Genomic DNA, 26,956 nt, shown 5'->3' on the forward strand with positions numbered 1-26,956 from the left:
TCTGCACCCCGGCCTGCCCACAGCTCCTGCAAAAGTGGGAAACCACCCCAAAACAAAAGCTTCGGCCCCAGCCCAAAAACCTTTCCCCCGGCCTCCTGAAGACAGGAGCTCGCAGCAAGACCATGCTGTTTCCAGCAGCAGCTCGGTTTGCTGCTAAGAAAACAGCACGACCAGCTACAGATACCACACCAAAGCTCCTCCAAGCAGCACAAAATGGGGATAAACTCACGACACCTGCATCCACATAGCTCTGGCACCTCTTTTTGGACCTGAAGCATGTACTGAGAAGGATAAAGGTATCAGAAGATCATTCAATAACAAAATTGGCTTCTAAGTTTTAAAACACTCCCTAAATGCCTCACAAGACCTTAGCAGCTGGCTTGGTTTGCCAAAGGATTTTAGACAGACACTTACGCCCTCTAGTAAGAGGACAGGATTCCTGAGACCTGAGACAGATCAAGGGACAGAAGGTGAAGTGAACAATTTTTCCTCCATTAAGAGCCAGGTAACAGAGTCCTGCTGCAGAAAGCCAGAGAACTGATATTGTCACACCAAACCATAAGGGCAACAGAACACCAGCAGCATTTTGTGGCAAGTAAATCAAAACTGAATGTTTACCTCCCCACACGTACAAGCTGGCCAACACATGCGTTGTCCAGAAGCACCTCATAAGAGCGGCCACCATTTCTGCAGCCACCCCAGCATCATACCCAGCTTCAGAGCAGTGCTCCAGGCTAGAACAGTATGAAGTTGGACAAGAGGGACAGGGAGTCTTCAAGCTTCTCTGGCAGCAATCACAACTTCTGGTTATCTCAAAGTTCCCTATTCCTCACCCTCTCTTACCCAAAAAGAAAAGCTGTGAAACACACACTGAAGCGGGCGATGCCCTTTCCACCAAGGCTTACCATTGATTCCAGCTCTCTTGGTAACTGCAGGGCGCTTAGTGATCACCACATTGATGAGAAGCAAAGTACGAGCTCGCTAACGCAGGGCTATCCAGCTTTATTAAAACCCTGCTTGCAGCTAGAACAAGGACTATGGGTTGCAGCCCCGTGCAGAGCTCTGCTGTGCTTTTTTACAGTCAATTCTCAGTTAGTGTTACCAAAAACACATCAGAAGATGCTTTGAGAAGACTGGCTATGGATTAACAGGGTACGAGCTGCATCTATGTGTCACTGCTCCAGTCTAGTGAAAATTGCTTGGTCAGGAGCAATTAATGGAGCAGATTTTTAGGGATTACTTGGGTTTAAATCCCTAACTTTATTTTCCTCATTTCACAAGTCAATTTAGGACTGACAGGAAACATCTTGACTGTCTGTGGATCACAGGACTTCCAATCAACCTCACTTGCAGTTTGACATTCCACTAAGATGACAGTATAACTTAATCATAATTTTTTTTAAATACCCAATCTCCATTTTTATTGCATCTCCTCACGCAAAGCAGAAGAGGAAGGAAATCCATCCAGGTTTATCTCATTCATCTAACACCCGGCCAGCTACAAGGATACCAGCTTTCCCAGTGAAACCCATTTCTGCTCTGTGAGTACCTCTCTGAAACTAAGACTGTTTGGAAACAGCTGGACTTGATTTCCAAAAGTGGGCAACTACTCATTCAACTCAGCTGAAAGCTTCTGTTGCCTTCAAGCTATTCCCTGATGCCTGGCATCAAGGTAAACTGCTGGACATTTCAGTACCTTCCCACGACCCTCATCAGTTCTTCTGCTAAATAACAGGACTCCATATCATCACATCTCTCTGACCAGCATGATGCTGTTAATTTTGATGTATGCAAAAAGCCCCACGCTCAGCTCAAGAGGTGAGGCTCTGGATCCATCATTTGCCTCCCCTATCAAGTTGAGCACTAAACCCAAAAGTTAAATTTAAGTAGCCTGGTTGGAAAGGGGAGTTACTGCCATTGTCTCGAGTAGCTCATTGTGAGAGCAAAATGAAAACGCCAGGCTTTGAGGGGTGAGGCGGCGTCTTTGCAGTCTGCTCCTGTAAAGGGTACTGTGCTGCCAGCCTCAGACTCCCAGCACGTGCAAGACCATACTGGATAATCCCCAAAATCCAAAACCTCCCTCCCACATCGCAAACATAGGTGCCAGCTTGGCATTTTGTGTTCCAGCACCAATTCAGATGCCGGCAGCTCAGCCACAGCAGCACATACGCACAAAGCCAACCTCTTTGGGCACGCAGCCTATCTCCCAAACCATCATTTTAAAGGACTGTTTTGTTCTGATTTTGTGGTATAAGGGCGGGGATGAACGGAAGAGCACGTGAAACCATGTGATTTGCAGCTTCGCTGCTCCCAGAGCAAGTTTTACTTCCAGTTTCCTTGCCCCGAACTCACGTGTATCCCAAGAGGAGGGGCAGAGGCTCCCTCCTCTGAGCAGCACCGTTACCAAACCCATGGGTGTCAGAGAGCCAGACTCCACACGCCACCCAGCACTGCACATACCTGCCAGGGCTCTACATAACATTAATTGCAACTGCCTTCTCCTCCCCATCAACCCCGCAGCCACACAGAAAAGAACAGAAATGCCCTACGTGCCCCAGGATGTATGCGAGTGCTCTGCTGCTACTCCTACTTCAGAGCTCTCCAGCAGAAAGGACGCAGCATTTCCTCTCCAAATCCTTCATATTTTTTCCTCCTTTTTTCTTTCCTTTTTCAAGAGATCCTGAATGTCACCTTTAAAAGGCATAACAGAACAAAGAAAACTAAGTGCAACCTTTTTAGCAGCTATTTCACAAGTTGGCTGCGCGTCTTCAGGAGCTTTCAGGTTACCATCTCAGCACTGTTTTCCACTGGAGAGGAAACAGAAGAAAGGAGCTGAAGGTTGCTGGTCAGAGTAACCCTGCCAGGCTGTGACACTGACACTCGCGCAGCCAAGCAGCCTGCTCCGCTCGCAGCCCTGCTTGCGGGGGGCACGGGGAGCAAGGAGAAGAGACACAGGCTGCACGCAGCCGGCAGACCACTGCTAAAAGCGGCAGCGAGAGACTAACCAGGCCACAGTCAAGAGGGCTGGAAAGCACAAAGAGTCGGTTTTAGTTGCAGTAACAGCCAGAGGACTTTAAACATCACAAAGGACTGATAGGTTGCAATGGCATCCTAGAAGTTAAGCTGCTGCCCAGCAGACCAACTCTGGAAGCAAACACTGAAGCTGCACTTAAGAAGTTGTGTTCCAGAAATAAAGCATAATGCACCACCAGGAGCAAATGTGGAAAGGAAGAGGGAATTTATTTTATTCTATTTTAAATGTGATCTGAACCTATGGCAAGAAACTTTGCTTTTAAGGACGGCTGTGGTCTGCAGAGCACACCTCACCTCTTTTCACAAAGCTGCTGACAATATAAAAGCCAAGACTTGACCTCGAGGTGGCACGGAAGGGAAAAGAAAAACAAACAACTTACTGCAGCAGCCCACCTTAGCAAAAAAGGTTTTTACATCGATCTGCATCACATTTTTAGAAGTATCGACTTAAAAGCTTGCCACTAACCATTCTAGGTGTCAAATATCCCAGAACTAGGGAATTCAAAAAAAGAATGACTTCACAGGTCACACCTTCCGGTTATTACGGCTGTACCCTTTCTTTGAGCCACGTTCAGCATCTGCACTTGCCATGATTTCAAAGGTCAGTGGTGGCCAGAAGCTGTGGCTTCACGTTAGGAAGGGTTTCACTGCAATACCTGCTTAAGACGGACACATTCCCACACCACAGCCTGTCAGCTCCTCTCACGCCGAGCTCCACCAGCGTTTGTCACAGCTTTGAAAAGAAACGGCCCGGAAAACTTTTTTTGTAGGATTCAGATCAGATACCTTCTCTCCTCACACATCCACCATGGCATAACTGGGAGAACAGAAATCAGAGGCTAAAACAGACTGCAAGAAGGGAGAAGGTCTTAAGCTGCAGCCTAACAGTTGACACTGTGCAACCCCAGCCAAGACGCCCAACTAGCATGCAAACTACGCGCGCTGCCAGTCCAGGATCCAGCCCTGCCTGTGAAAGATCCGTTTACACATCCAGTTGAAGGGCTTGAATACAGACAAGAGTCAGCTTAGAGCCACACGGAGCCAACGGGCCAGGTTCACCCTGCAGCAAAACCAGCCTTCAACTGCCTTCAGTACTGAGGGTAAAACACCGATGAAATCTTACAGGCAGGTACAACACGTGAGCAGCAAGCCCACCGTCCGCACCAGTTCCTACGGGAAAGAGTTAAAAAAGCTGCCCACTGCACCCCACAACCGCTACACGCAAAGGATTGCCACCAACCCATCTGAAGAACACCAAGGATGGCCTTACTGCTCAAGCACTGCAGATGTCCAGTTGTTACAAGATTTTTCACGCCAGCCAGCAACGGCTTTCGTAAAACCTGGTTTAGTTTTGTTTGCAGCCACACTTTCGCCTTGCAGCCAGCTGATTCCAGCCCAGCACGCAGGCTCTGAGCAGCAGAAATCGAGGGCAGCTTTCCAGGCTCGGGACAGTTGTCTGGTCTGACTTCATCCACACCACGTGGCAGCAGCTACTGCAGGGCTTAAGCAGAATGTTAAAATAGCAGAAAAGCAAAGAGGTTGTATTTGAGGTAAGCGTACAACTACATCAGAACTGAAATCAGTGAAATTGGATCATGGCCAGATTTAGAGATGCTCCACATCCAGCATTACTCTTTTCTGAGCCTATTAAAGTTCACAAATGAGTGTGGGATCAGCTGGCCAGCTAAAAAGCAAGGAAAAAAGCACTGCACATTAATTCTCCGGGTCCACGGTCATGCAGATTTAGGAGACCGCAAGGTACCTAACAATTTCACCCTAATGAAAATAAATATTTTGCCTACGCGAGACTACCAGAAGGACTACAGGCCACAGCTAAGAGGTCACGCAGGCTGCAGGCAGAGCATTTGCTAATGACACAACTGTTTTTGGGCTGCAAATCTGCATGCCTACCCCTTAGTCATCACAGTCAAGTGTCCAACACTGTCTCAGCCTTCACATAGCAGAATATAAATTATTTTCCTGGGTGTTGCAACAGCACAACATCAAACAGATCATTTAACCAGCTGGGACAGAGGGTCAGTAAGAGCAGCCACAAACTGCTAAACAAACACAAAAGCACGAAGCCGAGGAGCACTCTTCAGATGCTGTGTTAGAGTCAGAGGTGCGTTCCAGCCCTCGCAAGCTGGTCTGTGCCAGTCGTGCCTGCTCCAAGGGCACCTCCCAGTTTACACACAATGAAGCCCATGCCACTACAAGAGCATTCTGGTTTATATGGAGAGAGGACATGAACTCATTATGCTAACGGGTCTTGCCAGCCTTGCTCATCTGCAGCTGGAAATCCTTCCAGCAGGCAAGGTACAAAATGCCCCACGCTGCCCGTTTCCTGCAAGGGAGAAAAAGCTTCTTTTCCTGCCTCCCCATTACGCTGCTGCTGCTGTCATCGTCCTCACACTGCATTACAGTGAGAGCAGGGAGGGGAGGGAAGTCTTCCAGGCAGCATCGCTGCCCGTTTCACTCTGCTGTCCCACCAGACCATGTTCATCCAACACCATTTGGTACTTGGATGTGGGTAAGCGCTCCTTCCGCTACCGGCCTTCAGGAATCACAGAATGTTTGGGGTTGGAAGGGACTTCTGTGGGTCACCCAGCCCAACCCCCTGCCGAAGCAGGGTCACCCAGAGCAGGCTGCGCAGCACCACGTCCAGGCGGGTCTGGAATATCTCCAGAGAAGGAGACTCCACAGCCTCCCTGGGCAGCCTGGGCCAGGGCTCCGTCACCCTCAGATAGAAAAAGTTCTTCCTCATTTTCAGACAGAACTTCCTCTGCTTCAGTTTGTGCCCATTGCCCCTTGTCCTGTCACTGGGCACCACTGGAAAGAGTCTGGTCCCGTCCTCCTGACCCCCACCCTGCAGATATTTATAAGCATTTCTAAGGTCCCCTCTCAGCCTTCTCTTCTCCAGGCTGAACAAGCCCAGCTCCCTCAGCCTTTCCTCGCAGGAGAGATGCTCCAGTCCCCTCAGTATCCTCGTAGCCCTCCACTGGACTCTCTCCAGTAGCTCCTCACCTGTCTTGAACTGGGGAGCCCAGAACTGGACGCAGTACTGCAGATGGGGCAGAGCAGAGGAGGAGAACCTCTGAATCTTCAAGCAAAACAATGATCTGTAAGAGAGGTTTCCCTCCTATCTCCATCAAACATAAAAATGTGTCATGTCTTCAGGATGGTATTTGCACGTAGAAGTGTAAATTTGTTCCTAACTCTGGTTTTGCAAATGCTGCAAAAAGCCAACTGCTGCCTTCCTGTCTCCAACCGAGCAACAGCAATAGCAGTGCCCACAGCTGGTAAGAGCACATCAGCATCGACAACGCAGTACAGGAGCCTCGTGTGAGAAAGGCTTTAGACAAAACATATTACTTGAGGCCATTTTCCATCCGTGTATTCCCTGAACAAAGATTCTAACTAGTACAAAATCACCTCATACTACAGAGTACTATCACATGATGCCTCTACAGATCTTGTCCAAATGTTTAAGCAAATAACGCAACCAGCTTGGCCTCCTCACAGAGGTACACAGACCGAGGGTGAGCAATACAGCGCTTCCCCTCAGAAGCCAACTGAAAACATTTCAGGTCACCCTGACACCTACAAATGCTCCTAGAGTTATTTCAGCTCATTGACTTTGCTTCTCATTATGAGTACCGATGACAGCCTCCGAAAGTCACCCAGTGACACCACTGACATCAGCAAAGCAGTCGGGCTCCCCCAAAACCAGCAAGCAAGCTGCACTTTTAACTGATTTCCCCCCGAGCCGGGTCAGGAACACTACAAGCTGGCACTGCGGCTCAGGGTAGCAGCTGCCGCAGCTGGAAATCCTTCCCCAAGCCCAGTGCTTTTTCCCCTTAAGCAGACACTGCCAGCTCCCCTCGTGAATGCGGAAGGAACCACAGCAGCACCGGTAAATAGGAGCCAGGTGTCACTCAGAAGGAATACGATTTCTGGTCCTCAGGAATTAAGCTTTCTCAAGGATCGTTACAAATTTAAAACCACACGAGCTCTTAAGCGGTGACCCAAAGGAAAAACATCACTCCTGAGATATTCCAAAATAAACCTTAAATTCTGTAAAAGCCACATGAAGGCTGCTGAGAGAGATTATCCCAGCTCAGCAGAACACTCCTCCTTATCTCACATCTCAGTGCTTTGGCAAGCATAACTTATTCAAGCCACCAGGACACTGCTAAGTGGCCTTTTTTCTCTTTTTTCCAGCTCTCCCTAGATTTCCCAGATTTCTGTCCCAGTAACCTGCTTGAAACAAAACTCCTCTGCTCCTCGTCAGACTAACGCTGATCAGTGCATTACTCAGCTCCAAACACAGGAACTACCACGTCGGTACACAAACAGCCTTATCTCCCAGGCTGCTACTGGAAGATAGCGAGTGTCCCAAGCCAGCTGCACGTTTCACACCTTCCACTGCTCACTGTAGTACAAAAGGCACCTACCCCACCAGGGACAGATCCTACTAGGAGTAACTAAAGTTACACGGAGCAGCTTGACAAGCCCACCCACTGACCAAGGCGGGCAACACACAACACTCCTATTTCAGGGCACACACAGACTTCCAAGACTGTTAGTGCCTCTCCTTTAAGTAGTTAAGGAGATGCCTGAATTCAATAATTTAAATGGAGACTTAAAATATCTCCAGACCAAACCCATGTGCAAAAAAAAAAAAAGCCAGCCTAGCTTCTGATGAGAGGAATTAGCGGCGCAATTCTGACTGTCCCAGAAAGAATGCAGCCGGCAGCAAGCCCCGACGCCCATCGCCGCGCCGAGCTGCCAGCGCTATGACACTGTAAACCACTTACAATGACTTTAAAAAGAAATAAATAAAAACAAGACACCCATTCCAAATTAGTGAATGGGAGCTTCTTCCAGCAGGCACTAAAAAAACCACCCGAAGGGCTCCACATCTCGTCGCTCTTGGGTTTGTGTGCCTCCGCCTTGCTCAGCAGCTCCCGGCCCCAGAGACAGCTCGCTGCCTCTCTCCAGCTGCGCCCAGGTCACCGGAGTCGTGTGCTCGCTCCACCTATTTCTGCCACCGCACTTTTCAACGATTTGTGTCCAATCTCGAAGCACAAGCCAGGCTGCCAGCATGCCAGCAAGCCCAGCTCGCCGGCGGCAGTAACGCCCACTGCATTCTCAGGCAGACAAAGCTTCGGTCTACCCAGGAATTTGGACTTCCGAGGCAGCTTCTGAAACACCAGCCCAGGAACGGGCTGCCAGCACCCTACTGGAAACCAGCACACGCCTTATCACCAGTAAAGCCTGCCCCAGCTGCTCTTCCAGGAACTGCTACTTGTGCCCCGACTTACGCAGCTGCCCACGAAGGATGCCTGCAGCCAGGCCAAGAGGAAAACATCCTGGGAAGGAAAGAAAAAGCGACAGAAGAAGGCCCGTTACCAAAACACAGCACTACCAAGCGGGCTGAACGCCTCAACAGATCTTCGGGAAGTGGGTCCGAGTCCCTTCCCAAGTCTTGGCATTACAGGCACAAACTCCCATCAAGATGATTGTTCATTAACATCTAGTCCCACCACGCAGACACCCAGCACATGAAATCTATTATTGTGTTTACAATATCGAACGGCCTGATGTAAGGCAGTGGAAATTTTGCATGGCATTTGTCCTAGAAATGAAAAGCTCACATTAACGCCGTGAATCCCACAGTTCTGTCATTAAAAGTTACCCCTGCAATTCTACTAGTCCTAAAAAAAATCCAGGTTCCACCAGGCTGTTTGTGCTGCCCGCTCCTATGGCCCGATGCCCACACAGGGATGTACCAGAACTGCTCGAGATCCGAGTCTGCAGAACGATGGGTCTCCAACGTCCCCCCTCACCTTCCAAACAGGTCGCTGGAGAAAAAAAGCTCTTATGCCACCCTCTCTGGAAGCGGGAGGGTGCCACTTTATGACTGAGCATGCAAAGTCCAGTCTGTCCACCTGACAGGAGACGTCTGCCGCCTTCTCCTCCATCGCTGCCGCTGGAAACCTGCAACAGCTCCAGCGTACATCGACCGAAAAAGCATGAACTGTAAGAAAGAGGAATCAGCCACCAGAGAGCAGAACAGAGAAATGGTGACCAGCTCCCAGGCCTTAGCATGAACGCTGCCTGCGCCTCTCAGCCACCAAGGCAACTGGCCGCTGCTTTTAGGATCGCTGCTCAAAATAAAGCAAGAGGGCTCTGGTGTTCTGCAGAACAGTCAGTAAGCTGGAAAAGAAACACAAGGAGAGATACCGTGAAAAGCACACCGAAAACCCAGCTACAGGCCCTCCGCATCACGCCTCGATAGTGGAAATAAAACCGCACAGCAGCAACACCAGCTTTGCTTTTTTGAAAAGCATCAGAGGCCTCAAACCAGCGACTGAACACCAACACTTCACATGAGAGACTGAACCTTGCTTGACGAGCATTAAGGAAACTGAACAGACACACAGACAACTCAACTTAGTCACTTGGAAGCTACATTTCTGTAACAAGTATTTCTCCATAAAACTCTCCGACAATGTATCAGAAGACACCGGAAGACAACGCCATCAGGTCATAAAGTAAAGGCAAGATGAAAAGCAAACCCTCCCGGGCCACAGCTCGTCATTACCCGCCCAGCCACCACACAGGGCTTGCAGTGAGCGCAGCCGCGGATCTGCGGGACAATGGCAACTTTTTAAGACGAGGCACATTTTGCCCACGCAAACCCAGCGCGTGGGATCGCTGCCGGGGTGAGCTCACGCTCTGCTCCTCGCACACACACTGGAGTTGGCCACGACTCTTCGGTCTCAGAAGAACCTGTGAGAAAAGCCAACCTTCCACCGGCCACTTGGGGCAACAAGTGCAGCTCCAGAGGCAGAAACACCCATCAGACCTCTCCACCACACAAACGCTGCGCCCGTTAACGCTTCCAGCGCTCACCCTCTCCCACCAAGCTGAGCCAGCACTCAAATCAATACAGAGAAGGGCAAAGAGGAAGAGGAAGATCTCTTACGCACATCCCTCAACTCCGAGGACAGCTGTGTTTTGGGGTTCTTTTCTGCAGCAGTTCCCACAGCAGACACCTGAAATGCCAAGATGTCCCATGCCAGGATGGGGGTCAGGGGTGCAGGGCGGGAGGTCAGGGGTGTCTTCCCCCCCCAGCTCTGCAGCCAACGCCGTTATTCCTCCCGGGTATGAGCACAGAGCCCCGTGTACCTGGAACGTCCCGGTGAGGGGAGCCCACGGAGAGCTGCACCGAGTGCCCCCCACCCTGCCCACCCTCCCGGGGGACACACACGGGGCTTCGGCCGGACTCCTGGCCCGGGAGGGAGGCGAGGGCCTCGCCGGGCCCAGCCCCTGAGCGCCGGGAGGGGAGGGAGTGGGGCCGGCCCCGGGGAGGGGAGCAGGGACCGGGGGAAAGACCCGGCCCTGGGGGGGGGGGGGGGGGAACCCGCGCGGCAGGGCCCCAGCCGGCGGCAGGGCCCGAGCCCCGCGCCGAGGGGGGAGACGGAGAGCCCCGAGGCCCGGAGCGAACCCCCCCGCGCTGCCCCAGGCCACAGACACCCAGCCGGGACTCACCAAACCCATCCACCCCCGCGCCGCCCTGCCGACCCCGCTCCATTTAAGCCGCCGCTGCCCGGCTCCTTCCGGCCTGCCCGCGCCACGTGACCGCACCGCGCCGCACCATAGAGAGGAGCGGCGGGGAGCGCCGAGCGGCCCCAAGGGTCCCGTCTCGGCTAAACCTACCATAGAGGCGGGGGCGGGCGGTCCTCCGAGCCTGAGGCGGTTTCGGGGAGAGGGGGCGGGGCCTGAGGGGAAGGGGCGGGGCGAGGGGCTCCACGTGTTTCCTCGGGCTGGGGGGATCTGCGGGGCGGGGAAGGGGTCAGGTCCCTTATGGGGGTGCGGATCCGGCTCACTATGGGGGTGCGGGTCCCCTGTATGGGTGCGGGTCCCCTCTGGGGTGCAGTGTTCTATGGGGGTGCGGGTCCCCTGCATGGGGGTTCGGGTCCCCTAAGGGGGGTGCGGATCCGGTCCCCGATGGGGTGCAGGTCCCCTATGGGGGTGCCATCCCATAAGGAGGTGCGGGTCCCTTGCAATAGGGGTGCGGGTCCCTTGTGGGGGTGCAGATCCGGTTGCCTATAGGATTGCGGGTCCCCTATAATAGGGGTGCGGGTCCCTTAAGGGGGTGCAGGTCCCTTATAGGGGTGCAGGTCCCCTATAATAGGGCTGCGGGTCCCCTATGGGGGTGCGATCCCATATAATAGGGGTGCGGGTCCCCTAGGGGGGTGCAGATCCGGTCCCCTATGGGGGTGTGGATCCCTTATGGGGGTCCAGGTCCCCTATGGTGGTGCCATCCCCTATCGGGGTGCAGGTCCGCTACAGGGGTGTGGGTCCTCTGTGGGGGTGCAGATCTGGTCCCCTATGGGGGTGCAAGACACCTGTATGGGTGCAGGTCTCCCATGGGGCTGCGGGTCCGCTACAGGGGTGCAGGTCCACTATAGGGGTGCGGTCCCCTGTAATAGGGGTGCAAGTCACCTATGGGGGTGCAGATCCAGTCCCCGATGGGGTGCAGTCTCCTGTAGGGGTGCAGGTCCCCTATGGGATGCCATCCCCTATAATAGGGCTGCAGGTCCCTATTGGGGTGCAATGCCTTATAGTAGGGGTGTGGGTCCCCTATGGGGGTGCAGATCAGGTCCCCTAAGGGGTGCAGGTCCTCTATAATAGGGGTGCGGGTCTCCCATATGGGTGCGGGTCCCCTATGGGGTGCAGGTCCCCAATAATAGGGATGCAGGTCCCGTGTGGGGTGCAGGTCCCCAATAATAGGGATGCAGGTCCCGTGTGGGGGGCAGGTCCCCTATAATAGGGGCGCAGTTCCCCTAAGGGGTGCAGGTCCCCTACGGGGGTGCAGCCCCGCCATCGCACCTCAGGCACGAAGCCCCCGGAAGGGGCAGCCCCGGGGTGGAGGTACCGGGAGCCACACTCCAGGGCCCTCCCCGCGAGGGCTGCGCTGCCCTTCGGAGGCGTTAAATTGTGGTTTTGGGGGGCAAAGCGGCTCTAGGGCAGCGCCGTGGGGCTCTCTGCCCCCTCGCTGCCGGCACACCTCGGCGGGTTTGGGTCCCCCGGCACCGGCACCGCTGATTCACCCCAAAAGCACGGGAGAAGCCAGGAGCTCCCTGCTTCCCGTACGTTGCTCGTAAGGACCCAGGATGGTCCATGGACTCATCCCGTCTACCCGGGACCCTGGAGCTCCCAGCACCGGGTCGGTGGGGGCCGGTTGCCATCCCCAAAATGCCCCCAAAATCCAGCAACCCTTGTGTCCCCCCCGACCCACCTGGCGATGGGACAGAGCAGCTCTGGGGACAAGAGACTGCTCTGAATTTTGGGTGGCACTAATTTCTCCTTTGATACCTGGTTACGGGGAGCTGAACCCCCCGGGAAGGGCGAGGGCTGGGCCGCATCCTGCTCCCACAGAGCCTCCCAGACCCGGGAGATGGGGAAAAACAACAAAAGAACAGGAATGAAAACCAAATCTCATAGAAAACGACCCGTCTGCAGCAATGCGCATCATGGAAGGGGCGTCACAGAAGGCTGGTGGGCGGCTGGCATCCCCGCCGCGAGGGCAGAGGGATGAATCCCACCTCCGCTGAGGCCGGACCCCCGCTTCGCTGTGTGCGGGGGAGGCAAAATGGCTTTTCCAGGCGGCGCTGGCTGGAGCGGAGAGCTGCTGCCCCGTCCTGCTGCCGGCTCCTGCTTCCGCAGCTCGGGATTGCCTCCAGAAGACCTCCCCGGGGTGGCTCTCAGCGACGGAGGATGGAGCTGAGGAAGTGCGTCTCAGTGCCCTGCCACCCCAAAAATACCACCGCTCAGCCCAACAGCTCTTCCAAAAGCACCAGCGACCTCCTGGTCACCTTCCTTGGCTGCATCCTGGCCACCATGTGCATGGTCGGGGTGGTGGGAAACATCTACGCACTGGTGGTCTCCATGGGCTCCATGTACGTGTACATCAGCTTGGCTCTGGCCGATCTCCTGTGCTTATCCACCAGCCCCATCATGGTCTGCATGTACCTCGTGAGGAACTGGTCTTCGGAGACCTTTTGCAGGATGGGCAGCGTGGGAACCCTGGGCAAAGGGCTCATCTCAGAGGGTTTGGCTGAAACAATCTGGAAAAGCGATTTCCAGAGGACTTGCAGCAGGAGCCGGGAGCCACGATTCCCTCCGGGAAGTTCTTTTTCAAACTAATGTGGAAATAAGTTATTTTTCAATAGAGCTCCTCGATAAAAACTTCACTGTGAGAGAGATGTTTAGCAAAAAGCTCAGGGTGAGGTCAGCGATCACAGCTGCCCTGCTGCAGGGGAGCTGGCTTTTATCCTTTCATTTATTACTATCCTTTTATTTATTACTGTACTCGATATCTCTGACCGGCCTCACACAGGTGGCAACAGCACCGTGTCCCCCGGCCAAAGGGCTTAACCCAGCCCCCAGTGGCGCAAACATGGCTGAGACAAACTTCACCGGGGAAAAAAAGCAGCGTCCATGGCCCCGCTTCAGCTCCGGTGGATTTCAAAGCTCTCCCTCTGCATCTCCTGAAGAGGAAGCTGATGGAGACAGTGGTGGTGCAGCTGATGGAGACAACAGTGGTTCCACCCCAGTCCTCCTGCTTGTCCTGAGAGATGCTGAAGAGCAGCCACAGCTGGAAGAGCAGGAAGCAAGTTCAGTGCTGAAGATCATCCACAGGACCTCCTGCCTGGGGCATCAGCTGATTTCACAGAATCACAGAATGTTCGGGGTTGGAAGGGGCCTCTGGGGATCTCCCAGTCCAACCCCCTGCCCAAGCAGGGTCACCCAGAGCAGGCTGCACAGCACCGCATCCAGGTGGGTCTGGAATATCTCCAGAGAAGGAGACTCCACAGCCTCCCTGGGCAGCCTGGGCCAGGGCTCCGTCACCCTCAGAAGGAAGAAGTTCTTCCCCCTCTTCAGCTGGAACTTCCTCTGCTTCAGTTTGTGCCCATTGCCCCTTGTCCTGTCGCTGGACACCACTGGAAAGAGTCTGATCCCGTCCTCCTGACACCCACCCTGCAGACACTCATAAGCATTTCTGAGGTCCCCTCTCAGCCTTCTCTTCTCCAGGCTGAACAAGCCCAGCTCCCTCAGCCTCTCCTTCTAGGAGAGATGCTCCAGTCCCCTCATCATCCTCGTAGCCCTCCGCTGGACTCTCTCCAGTAGCTCCTCATCTTCCTTGAACTGGGGAGCCCAGAACTGGACAGAGTACTCCAGATGAGGCCTCACCAGGGCAGAGCAGAGGGGAAGGAGAACCTCCCTCGACCTGCTGGCCACACTCCTCTTGATGCACCCCAGGATCCCATTGGCCTTCTTGGCAGCCAGGGCACACTGCTGGCTCATGGTTAACCTGTCATCCACCAGCACACCCAGGTCCCTCTCCGCACAGCTGCTCTCCAGCAGGTCCGCTCAAGCCTGTACTGGTGGACCCCCCCCATTGTCACCCCCTGCCCCATGGCCATCGATGCCCAGGGAGGTGAAGCGAGGGGCATGGAGCCTCGCTGGATGCTGCATTTCCCTCTCGGCCGGGGACCCCGCTGCAGGGCAGCTCCGGGGGGAGGCAGGGGCTCGCACAGGACATGGGCTCAGCCCACCCATGGCTGCAGGAGCCGATGGTGCAGGGGATCAGCCCTGGCCCTCCCAAAGCCCAAACACGAGGCTGAGTCAAAGGAGAGTGTGGGCACCCGGTGACGGTGGACGCAGCCCACGTCCGACCGCAGGGACCAGTCCCTTCGGATAACGGACACCCACTCGGTTCCTTCCTGCAGAGCCAGGCCGAGTACATCAACTCACAGAAGCCCCCAGCCCAGATCTGCATCGTGCAGAGGTGTTGGAATCGCTGCCCCTTCCGCATCCCAACTGAAATACAAAGCATCGCTCGCGCGTCCTCGGCACGCTCAGGACAAGCTGCCCAAGCCGGGCACCGCCGGCCACCTCCCCTGGAGTCTGTGGGGACCCGACGCCTGTGGGACTTCGGTGGCAGGGCTTGCCTGGCCGTGTCCAGGACCGGAGTCGGGGGAGGCAGCCAGGCTCATTTAATTAGAATACAATGGACATATAATTTCAAAATCTCCCAGACTAAATGCTTTATGCCAGCCCAGGAAGATGAACGCGTGGTAGCTCTCTGACCAGGGTTACCTCTGTAGAAGAGACCAGTTTGGACCAGCAAGACTCATGTTGCTTGCTTCTCTTTTCTGCCTCCGGAAGGTTTCTCTCACAGATCTTCTCCTAAAACCTGGCCAAATACCAGTGCCATGGTCCCCCCAGCCCTCCAGGAACACTTCTCTCCCCATCCCTGCACAGGGACCGCTGAAAGGCTGAGGGAGCTGGGCTTGTTCAGCCTGGAGAAGAGAAGGCTGAGAGGGGACCTTATAAATGCTTATGAGTATCTGCAGGGTGGGTGTCAGGAGGATGGGGCCAGACTCTGTTCAGTGGTGCCCAGAGACAGGACAAGGGGCAACGGGCACAAACTGAAGCAGAGGAAGTTCCATCTGAACATGAGGAAGAACTTCTTCCCTCTGAGGGTGACGGAGCCCTGGCCCAGGCTGCCCAGGGAGGTTGTGGAGTCTCCTTCTCTGGAGATATTCCAGACCCGCCTGGACGCGGTGCTGTGCAGCCTGCTCTGGGTGACCCTGCTTGGGCAGGGGGTTGAGCTGGGTGACCCACAGAGGTCCCTGCCAACCCCTGCCATGCTGTGGTTCTGTGATTCTGATTGTGTGCTTTCCAGCCACAGCCTGACCTCCATTTTAGGTGCCAACTGCTTCTGAATCCAGGATGGAGCTCAGCAGACTTGGCAGGACTCTCCCACGGCCATCCCTGAAGCCACGCTCACCCGGCCCTGGAACACCCCTCTTCCGCAGGCCGTGAAAACCGGGTTGTGGCACAAGAGAAGATCGTCTTCTTCAGCCTTACCTCCTCCCCGTCCTCTCATGGCCAGCCCCGAGCTCTCCAGGCAGGTTTTCTTTCATCGTGTGTCTGGGCAACACGGCAGCGTCCTGGTACCCTGCCAGGGGTTCTTCTCCTCAAGACGGATACAAGCAATTGAGTAACGCTGCGGCCAAGGCTGGGAGAGAGTCCGCAGGACGGGTGGGCGTTGTTTGCCTCACCCATCCAGCAAGGAGTTGTCAGATTGCAGAAGAGGGTTAGAAATTTCAGTTTGATCTCGTTTCGAATTAGAAAGAGAGGCAGAATCTTCTCCTCCTGCCTTCCCCCCCTTCCCCCCACCCCAGCAGGATTTCATCTGTGATCATTTATTGGCAAAGCTTTGGGGTTTGAAGTTCCACCCTAAGCCACACGCGAAGAAACGCTGAAAAGGGCAGCGAGAGGGAGGGTTTCGCTAGGCATCAGACCGCAAAGCAGCAACAGAAGATGTAAAATGGTTTCCTCGTGAATTAAAACCCATCCCGCCGCGCCTTTTTAAAGCACATGGCAGCAGGCAGGTGCTGCCCCAGGCAGGCAGAGTGCCCAGGACACAGCAGCATCGCCATAAATCGGAAACAAAATTGCCACGAGTGCTCCTGCTCCTGCTCTGGCTGTGCATGTCCCGCAGCAAGAGGCAGAGACTGGAAAAATTTAACCTGAGGAATTTCACTGACGTGCCAAGCTTCCATAAAAGAGACAGTCTTGAGCTCTAGAAGATTTCTGCAGAGAAATATTGATTTTTTTTAATCACGTCTTCAAAAAGTTCACCTCGTGCCGAAGCCCTACAGCAACCCCCCTCCAGCGTGCCGCATCCGCTGGAGCAGGCTGCAGGAATCCTCCTTTCCTCGCAGCTGCGCCCGCATACCAGCGGGATACCAGAAATGAGGAAGAGTTCCCAAGAAGTATTCATTAAAGAACGCACAAGGGAGCAGTGTTTGACTGAGCACGGCAGGACCGACGGCGTTCCTCGCTCCCAGCCATCGAGCGGACGTTGTCCGGCCCCTGCTGCTGGCCGGAGCGAGGCAGTGGGCGAAGGCAGCTCCCTGCGCGCTCGCTCATTCTGCGTTAGCGCATTTGGTCATGTCGTGAAGTCACTCAAAGAATAAAGACATCATTGAATTTGGGGGGCCCCCCCCTCTGCCTTTTTAAAAGAATAAAACCCCAAATACGTGCAGATTAAAGAAATCCTAGCTCTCAGCTTCAGAGAGAGAAGGCTCAGCGGCAGCGCACCCCTGATACCGAGCGCTGAGCCGTCACGGCCAGCCCCGTCCTCAGACCCCTACTCATCCTTCTCCACTTGCTAAACACTACTGATTGGAAAAAAACCCAAAACAAACAGGAAAGCAGAGATTCATTAGCGTTAATGAATCTTTCTCCAACTCTCCTAAAGGGGAGGGATTAGGGATTATAATTTCTTTCTGGAAAAGTGAGGTTTTGGAAAACTAACAGGATAAATAAGGTAAGAAGAGAAAAAAAGGTTAAGGGTGGTAATTAATCAGTGAAAGACTGAATGAAACAAAGTGTTCTACCTGCAGAGGATGACTTCTGTCTGGGCAGTCTGATCTGCTACATCGCCACATTTCCATACCTCACCCGCGGAGCTGCCCACCACAACCCCAACCCACCGCAGAGGTGCTGGGACGCAGCGCGAGGCAGCTTTGTGAGCCAACACCGCTGCTCCCGAGAGACCAGCGCTCGCAGCAGGACAGCTGCATCACGCCCAGCTCTGGGCCTGGCAAGCAAACGGGATTGTTTTGGGGTTTTTTTTAAATCTTGCTCTCCATTTTGTAATGCTACCTTGCTTTCAATAACAGCAATCATTATTTTTTTGTTGCTGCCACTAATATTGGCCTTTATCCCCCACCCCCATCTCCACCACAGCACTGCACCACCACACTCTTTAACTGTGAGTGTATCAATTTTCCTGTGACTTCCATAAATATTTTCACAAACAAAAACAGTGGATACAAAGAGTTTAAAGTTGTGAGTTTATTGCATATGTAACAAAAATGAACATGACCTCCTGGGTCCAGCCTACTATACAATCACTGTTTATTCCAGCTGGTTCCATAACCACATTAAATAGAACTAGTATTTCTTTAAATACTTTGATTTAGACATAAAATGAAACATTAGTGTACAACTTTCACAAAATAAATCTGCAATAAAAACAGTGGGAAGAATAACAAGGATAGCAGCAATACTTAAACATGACATTACAAAATAATAAATTAAAAAAAATACATTATAAAGTGGTTGAGGAACAAAAAATTAACAAATTAAAAACAGATCCATACTGTGTTTCTGGGAAGTTGCTGTGCCACACGGCCCTGAACCTAGGCCCCAGCTCCAGAGGGCCCGGTGGCTGGATCACTAATTTACAAACTCTGTTGGATTTCATAACCACCTCGACTGGAACTAAGTACACACTGCTGAGCAAACGCCCGTTTCACCATCCGGGGCTTCGAGCAGCCTTTCTGAAGCAGGGTCTCGTCTAACATAATGCCCAAGTGAACGCTAAGGGTTACAAACTGGTCTCGCTTCTCCCCGATTTAAAACGCGAGCCAAGTGGTGGTTTCCGACATCCCTGAGCATATAGGGTAGGCTGATGAGCAGTGCCAGGGCCAGCGCGAAGGTCCGCGCCAGCGGCCCCGCTGTTCGGTTTGCCTTTGGGACAGGAACAAAAGACACACTGTACCTTGCATTTCCGTCAGGTCGGATCCAAGAGTATCCGTGTACAAGGTGGAACGCGTAATGACAAAAGGAACACCAGACTCGATGGTATTCTTTGGGCAAGTTTGAGAAGTAACAACCAGTTCAAGTGCTGGCAGACCAAGTGGGAATGAACACAGAAATTCAGACAGCTGAGGTCATCTGAGCAGCTCCCGAGGCCTCAGAGAGCCAACGGTTCCAGCCACGCAAACCCTGGTTTGCATTTCATCCTTCCCTGGCCTTGACAGCAGCCACGGGAAGAACAAGCCATCGCTTACGACCCATTCTGCCTCACTTCGTTACCTTCCTCCGTCCATCCAACCAGCTTTAAGGCCTGCCTCAAATGCATGTACAGAACAATACAAAAAAATGTCTCCATCATCACTCAAGTGGCACAAAATTGCAAAGACAACACGATGGGGGAGGTGGTGAAGCTGTTTAAAAAGAGAACTGCAATAATTAAAAAGACAGTGCCCTATTCTCATGACTGTCAGCATGGAGGAGGTACCTTGACAAGGGCTTTTAAATACAGCAAAAAACAGACGGACTTTTCAAAACAACAATCCTCGCCTATTCTTATTTTGTGCATTCCATAAAACACTGACCTAGCAAAGACATTAGGAACTATCATATGTCAACTGTGTCATTGACATAAAGCTACTTGACCTATAGATCTCCAAATCAGAGCCTTTACCTTCACCTCGCTGGTTTTCACTGAGCCAGTTGTGCTGCATGTAGAGTTGCGTGATAGGATTTTTGTTAGCGGTGGGCTTTAGTATCTGGGTTTTTTTAACTCTTTTAGTGAAAAATCCACATGAGACTGCATGCAAAGCTTTCGGGCAATAATCCGTTTTGGACTTTTCCTATCTGACTGGTTTATTGCACATTCAAACGCACTGAAAGGATTAAATACGCTCTATGAACGGGTACGGCTTCACAGCCCTTTGGAAAAGCCAGGGCTGCGGGGATTCCGCTGCTCAGCCCAAAGACCGTACAGACGCTTCTCTGCAGACAGCTGCGTCTCCTCTCTTTTCTTCCAGAGTCACACCGTCCCGTTTACGTCCCAGCAACCAGTACTGCAGAAACTGGTCCCCAAGTGCCAAGGATTCCTACAGAACACGGGTCAGAATACTCTTCTTCTGTACCGTCTTGCAGGAAGAGCGTCTTCAGCCACACCGCGCAATCTCACAATACCGTACAATTTTACACCTCCAATGCAATCCTTACTCCCAACAACAAATCACAAGAATTATGGTCAATGGGAAAAAGAAACCCACAAAACAGAGACAAATGCCAGGGTTTTGACAAGTGTCTACCTTCTGTCCTATCACAGTTTAAAGCTATTATTAAATTCAGTTTAAAAAAGGACAAAATAGAAGTATTCCAGCAGACATCTTCTAAGAACGATCTCACCCACAGCTGAATTTCAATGCACTATTCCATAAACATAACATCTGTTAAATGTTTCAGTAATGAACCTCTAAAAATCAGGCTTGCCAGAGAAAAAAAAAATCCTATACAACAAGCCTGCTTTACTTCAGTTTAGACACGTTTGACAGATAACTGGGTCTTTCTGAAGCCGTGTTATTTGTTAAAATACTGTCTCATCTTGGTGTGCAAACTGGAAAAAAATGTTAGTGATTCAGGTATTTGATTTGCTTTTGTTTCCCTTGGGAAGTCATTTTAGCAACGTGTTAGAGAACAAACCTTTAATATTAGTTTCAGATATTTGAAAAAATAGCCTTATATGGCTCTCTGGAGAAATTTTCATCCCTACAGAACTGAAGTCATAAATTCTTCCAATAGCTTTCCATAACATTTGAAATGTACTCACTGTGTAGTTACCCTTTTACCTCAACCTCCAGATAAACCTTTCCCAAGGACAAAAACTTCAGAACAGAAGCCTGCTCTGTTAACTTTGCTTTCCGTGATTTCCACGCGAGCCTTAGAATCTGAAGTCACACAAACACATCTCGGCTAAAACAGTGACACAGAAATCACAGCTTTGGGATCCAACGGATTTTTATCCTCTGTCTCCTCCTTACAAGGCTTCTCTGCAAGGTACTTACATCTGAACAAACTATGGAAAGTAATTCTGCAGGAAGAAATAATTGTTTTCATGTGCAAAACAATTAGATTTCAGCCAGGACAACCAAAAAAAAAAAAATCATACAATACCATTTAAGCTGTCCCAGGCTCCTTCACTTTTCTCACGGTGAGCCGCAGCTTCCACTGGGAGCTTCCTGCTAAGGCAGAACTTGGATTTCTTTACCTTTCAGTTAAGTGTTCATATGGAGGTATTTTCTGCTAGAAGTTTCCTTTTTAAACAGGTGTTTGAAATGTGCAACGCAAATTCTAGTGCCAGGCACTCTGCACCCGCCGGACTCTACACAGGCTCAAGCCTGATTTAAGACAAACTAGCCAGGTATGCCTACCAGTTGCAAGTCCTCAGCAAATTAAGCTCATTCTTAATTACACTTTGAGTCTCCTTTTAAAAAAAACACCACGGGTCACTGACCCTATCACAATATGTGTTACAAATCTAGCAGAATATCCTGTGTAACCAAAGCCAAATGCTGAACTTGGCTGCATTTCGGTTTATGGAGGGCGGAAGAAGAGGGAAGGGGTTATTGTAACAAAGGAAAGAAAATAGAGTTGGAAACCACCAACAAAAGCCCCTACCCCCACCCTCATCCACCAGCGGTAGAAGGGAAACAGCCCCATCTCTAAGTTGTCTAGAGGTCCGATGCTTCAGACAGCTTAGCAGGAAGTTCACAGCAAGCTTCTTCTAGCTTTTGATTTGGTGGTCCATGAGCTAGCATCTGTTTCCTTTGGTTGCTTTTTCACTCCACAGCAAACCCACATGTCTCTTCCACAGCTGTCAGCAGCTTCTCATAAAGCTTCTCGTACGACTCGTAAGGCGGAATGTCAATCCGGTTAAAGCTAGAGGTAAAATAACAACACATTGCAGCAAAAGCATCTAAAATATTTATTGGGGAAAAAAAAATTCTAGATCAGCTACATATAGATAGAATTTGTAAAAATCAAAGGAAGCCTCAGCCACTTCAGTGGCCAAAGGAGACAAGACAAAATACAACTGTATTTCTGCAGCAGGAATGCACAACTTGGTAGGGCAGTGCTTGGGAGGAGGTGGCAGACGCAGGAGGCTTGCAGATAAAGCAAGACATCAGGCAGGCCAACCCCCCGCTCTGCCTGCAAACACTCCGTGCCGCTGCGGAAGTGATTTCCTGTCTCTGCGAGCGAGACTTCCGTACAAGAGCTCAGTTCTGTGCCTGTCCTGCACCGACAGCACTCTTCTCCTACGTTTTAGATCAGAAAACTATTCTTTGTAATCCCGCACGAGGACACATTGCTGTGAGTCATTTCTTGGCAAATACTTTCGCTGAACACAGAGAAATAAACTTACAAACACCTCACTATCCAGAATAATCAACCCTGGCATAAACAAAAGCCACAGATAGCCCAGAAGACAAATCAAGCTTAAGAAGAGAAGTTGATTATTCTGCTGGCTGCAGAGTACAGATATCTCCAAGCTAGCACAGCACACTTGGGAGTCATCTATGTGTATCCCATGGCTAACCCATACCCAGGGCAAACAGAGATGACTCCTTTAAACCAATACAAAAGGAAAGCAAGCACTGAGGCACAGAACATTTTCATCTTACCAAGTGTGGGCTTTTGGAAGGTTGTCTGTGTTTGCATCTATTAAATGGATGGTAAACAGTCTGGGTCCTGCAGCGCCTGTAGAACCTTACAGACAAACATTCTAGTTAATGCACTTCAACAAAACATCATTCCTGTACACAGATATGGCTGCTGATAAAAAGACAAGAGAAAATTGCAGTTCCAGCTGCAAACTTAAGGATGTCACAGGCTAAATCTGTAGATCAGTTCTGCAGCTGATGAAGGGATGGCAGAAGCAACAGGGCTGTTCATTACAATGAACTGGCAGACTACCGCTTTGGAAAGCTGCTAAATTTTATATTAATGAAGATGTAACTTCAAAACTGAAAAGACTTAAGCGCATGAAGGTTTTCCTTGTAAAACTGAACTATGTATTTTAATTTCGAACATCAGTTTGCTGTCAGCAAACAGATGGAACGTTACCAGGAGAATCACAAGAGCCTAGGACACTGCCACCTTTTCTAATGAAAAAATACTGCAATTTTCAGGAACTTGTTTTGAAGTCTAATGGTTTGTTGCCAAACAATGAAGAGAATACAATTATTATGTGAAAAAGTTGTTCAGTCAGCTCTATGATCATGTGGGTATGTTGTGGTTTAACCCCAGCTGGCAACTAAGAACCAGGAGCCGCTCGCTCACTCCTTCCCCCCGCAGTGGGACAGGGAGCAGAACGGACTAAAAGTGGTAGGTTGAGATAAAGACAGTTTAATAAGTCAACAAATGAAGGAAGAATACTACTACTACTACTAAAGAACATGCAAAACAAGTGATGCACAATTTCCTCACTGCTCAAAGACTGATTGCACAGCCTGTCCCTGAGCAGCAATCGTGGAACTTGTGGACTGCTGCCCCCAGGCCAACCCCCATTCATATACTAAGCATGATGTCTATGCTATGGAGTATTTCCCTTGGCCAGCCTGGGTTAGCTGCCTGGCTACGCTCCCTCCCAGCTCTTGTACACCTGCTCGTTAGCTGAATACAGGAAACTGAAAAAAGGTCCTCGATTTCTTAGCAACAACTGAAAACATCAGGGTTATCAACATTCTTCTCATACTAAATCCAAACCACAGCAGCTACTGGAAAGAAAACTAACTCTATCCCAGCCGAAAACAGGACAGTGTGCTTGCATGCAATGATTTTACCATCAGTCTACAGAGTTGTAGGAGGCTGATAAGCTAATATTGACACCAGTCAACGTGCTACATGATGAGAGATTTACCAGCTTCTATCACTGTCAGCAACGGCTAAAGAGTTCGCCATCAGCAGAGCTGCTGAAAAATGAAAAGCTGCTCTTGGGATCTCCAGTTTGTCAGTGCTTGAGTTATCCAGTAATGCACTGATATTTTACAAGGGGCTAGTAAATATCACCTGATTTTTATCTCTGTCTCCCACCACAGATTAACTCAGCCTCCACATCAGTCACCTTGTAAAGCCTTGAAACCTTGAAGTGGGACACGTGTCGAACCCGTCACAAACTGCAGCAGCCTTGCTCTTCGTTCTTCATCAAATGTTTCCACCGCTTGCCAGAACCACTTCACGATATTGCTATCTGCCATGCAGTGCTTCAGACGCGTGTTTGACTTCCAGTCATTCAGGTCTATCTTATCCAGGCCTCCTATGATTAGCTGTTAAAGGATTAGAAAAACGCTTTAACGTCCAGAGTCTTTTCAGGCCTGCACCTATAACAACACACATCCAACTATTTCACCAAGCCTAGCATTCTTTACACACTTCAACCACCTTTTTGACGCAGGGTAACGCTCTGAAACAGTTTAGAACGGGCAGTAAATCTCTCCAGTTAAATGGCAATGAAACTGAGGCCATGGAGTACACTCGCCAGAACTAGAATTTTCACAAGAAACTAGAGTCAAAAGCCCATTCAAGACCTGCATTTTTAAAATCTATCCTACTTGAAGAGTACAGCATATCCTTATGAGGGTACAGCACAGACTCGGAAGAAGGCATGCCATCCACTGCGCTACACAACATCATTGTGCTGATGTAGGTTTGTCCTAGAGCTGCCAACACCAACTACAACAGAATCCTGCTCAGTTTAAGGATTGTTGTTCCATAACCCACAACAGAATACAGAAACTTCACATCTGTTTTCTGATGTCATCTGACACACACCAGACATATTACTTCAATCTCTTTCCCAGAGAGACACCAGGCTGCAAAATACTGTAAAAGGAAGTCACTGCTGGCCATGAATGTAACCACCTCCCCTGGCAAGGACAAATAAATGGCACAGAGAAAACTTCAGCACTCAAAATGTGCTCCATATTCTACATTTCCTGTAATATTCCGTACTGAGGCTTGCATTTCTGAGAGCTCCCATTTAACAGCTGCTTTTCTGTGCCACCAAGACAGCACCCACTTGCACTCATTTACATTATTAGGACAGTTGTGGCTGTTCTGACGCAGACGGTATTGAAATATTTAATGGATTTTTAATCTGCTCTTTCAAGCAGCTAGCAAATGGAATGCAATAACTTCATGGGATTAATCAGTATGCACGAACGACTAGCATGAAGCTAGTGCTTCGAATGTTGCAAACAGTCAATGTTCCACAGGTTGCTTTCTTTTTTCAAAACGGCAAAACCAGAGGAAAAATTGTTATGTCAGGAATTATTTTAAGATGTAGTACTCTGCATCTCAGGATTAAATGAGAAGACAAATTAATTTCTTTCCTACATGCTCTACACTTCTATTTTAGTCCCTGTAAACCATGCCCTGTGTGAATACAGAAACAGCCACACACCACAACAGTTACTGAAGAAAACAAGTTCTGGGGTAGATAACGCGTTAGGTCTTGCCAAGAGACTTGCAGTACTCCTCCTCTGCCCAGTTCACCTGCTCTGAGCATTAGTCGTTGGTTAGACAACATGGTGTATTTGTCTTTTCCTGTTTAAGTAGCCCTCTCAATAATGTTAACCCAAATAAAGTCTAGAATAAACCAAAAAGAGTTTGGTTAAAATAAGTACACAGCTTTCTGGTACGTAAATTGGAACAAGTTTCGTGGGTTTGGTTTTCACTTGTTTATTTTCTAAAATCAGTGCTTGATTGTGCATGAAGCAAATTACAAAATATTCCATGGGGATAAAACATATACCTCAAGTTCCTTCTGGTCAAAAGGCTTAAGGAGATGTTGAGGAATCAGTTCATTAAAACCCTTCTGCAGAGCCAGGAACTGTGCCTCTATTCCTCTCATAAATCGCCAGTTTACATACAGCCTGGGGGGGAAAGAGTAAGTCAGGGATGATGAGCTAGATAGGACTCGGATTTTCATAGAAGAGCTGGGAAATGCTCGTTTTACAGAAGAACTTGTTTTAATACACATATTTTGTACTAGGAAAGAACTGCTTATCAGTTCCTTTTTCCATCAATAATTAATTATTGCACCACCAACAGAACAACCAAAGTACACTTCACAGCTCCATCTTCCAAGGTCTTACAAAACCACATTGTGTAAAAACACTCCTGTCATTTATGACTCTGATATTTCCTCCCCAAATACTTATTTCATTAGTTTCAACAGATAAAAAAAATTAATCTGTTTACTACCTTCTTTCCACTACCTTTGCAGGATATATTTTTGGTCTGCAATACCTGACATATTCTTTCTTGTTCTCTTCTGTCACTGGAATATTCCTGCCATTTGGTTTGAGTTCATGCTGTAAAATCCGCCCAAAAGCATTGTGTTCCACACAAAAAGTATGGTCCAGAACTGGGGTGATATCATTCTCTCTGGCAATAGAAAGATAAAAGGTAAACCTAGCATTTTTTATATTTTGATAACTCTCAGTGGTGCTGACAGTTTGCTATTTGAACCCTTAGTCTTCAGGATAAACCTAGTAACCAGCCTTCTGCATTTCACACTGCTAGAGAAGTATTGCCACAGTCACCAGTTTCTTTCTGCATAGCTTAATGCATGTTGAGAGCCTGATCAGATATGGGTCACCCATCTAATTCTAGTAGCACTGAGGATAATGAATAAAACCCTATATACACAGACACATCTATACAGTAACAATCTGATCTGCTGTCACGTATCAATGTGACGCACGGAAGAGATCACATGCAGTGAACTTCAACAACATCAGTAACTTCAAATACAAAATTCAAAACAGCATTTAGGAAGAGAAATTGAGACAATGCAAAGCAGTGCTGAAGAGTCCCAAAGCCACACCAAACGGTGGATTTTGTTCTGAACTGTAAATGTACAGAAGCCCAAATTAATTCAATTTATTTCCTTTTTAATCAAAGTCATGTTTCTTCCGAACAAGGCTGTACTTCCCCTCAGAATGCTGTCCTGAGTTTGGATTTTGATACTGATTCTACCATACTCATGCAATGCTTAATGATTTAATATCTACTTTGCTGCAAGGAGAGCTAACACAGCTTGCAGTGAGAACTTCTCTTCAAGTACCTTGCGCTTTTTGACATAGAAACAGTAGTTGCATAATTCTGTACAGATCTCTCTTGTTACAAGATTTTTGCAAATATTCTCCATAAAGCATTAATTCTCTATTGCCAACATACTCTACCC

General features: G+C 50.0%; 2 protein-coding genes across 8 annotated transcripts in view; both read right to left on the reverse strand.

Moving 5' to 3' along the window:
• Positions 1 to 10,777, reverse strand: part of RNF216 (ring finger protein 216) — an 81,788-nt gene extending 71,011 nt beyond the window's left edge. The window contains exon 1 of one of the 4 annotated variants that reach the window (XM_075436501.1): positions 10,759 to 10,777. The gene's annotated coding sequence lies outside the window, so the exon portion shown is untranslated. Of the gene's footprint in view, positions 1 to 7,850; positions 8,084 to 10,028; positions 10,100 to 10,590; positions 10,718 to 10,758 lie in introns of those variants that run through there. The other 3 variants (XM_075436499.1, XM_075436500.1, XM_075436502.1) reach the window with 3 other exon arrangements.
• Positions 10,778 to 17,979: 7,202 nt separating this feature from the next.
• Positions 17,980 to 26,956, reverse strand: part of SMURF1 (SMAD specific E3 ubiquitin protein ligase 1) — a 47,933-nt gene continuing 38,956 nt past the window's right edge. For 2 of the 4 annotated variants that reach the window (XM_075436263.1, XM_075436261.1), the window contains exons 14-18: positions 26,017 to 26,154; positions 25,520 to 25,640; positions 23,831 to 24,032; positions 22,389 to 22,464; positions 17,980 to 21,645 (exon numbers count right to left, since the gene is read on the reverse strand). In XM_075436263.1, coding sequence (XP_075292378.1) covers positions 21,546 to 21,645; positions 22,389 to 22,464; positions 23,831 to 24,032; positions 25,520 to 25,640; positions 26,017 to 26,154 — 637 coding nt within the window. In that variant the 3' untranslated portion in view covers positions 17,980 to 21,545. Of the gene's footprint in view, positions 21,646 to 22,388; positions 22,474 to 23,830; positions 24,033 to 25,519; positions 25,641 to 26,016; positions 26,155 to 26,956 lie in introns of all 4 variants that reach the window. The other 2 variants (XM_075436262.1, XM_075436259.1) reach the window with 1 other exon arrangement.

The sequence above is a fragment of the Opisthocomus hoazin genome, chromosome 15 (assembly GCF_030867145.1).
Source record: "Opisthocomus hoazin isolate bOpiHoa1 chromosome 15, bOpiHoa1.hap1, whole genome shotgun sequence".
Classification (NCBI taxonomy): domain Eukaryota; kingdom Metazoa; phylum Chordata; class Aves; order Opisthocomiformes; family Opisthocomidae; genus Opisthocomus; species Opisthocomus hoazin.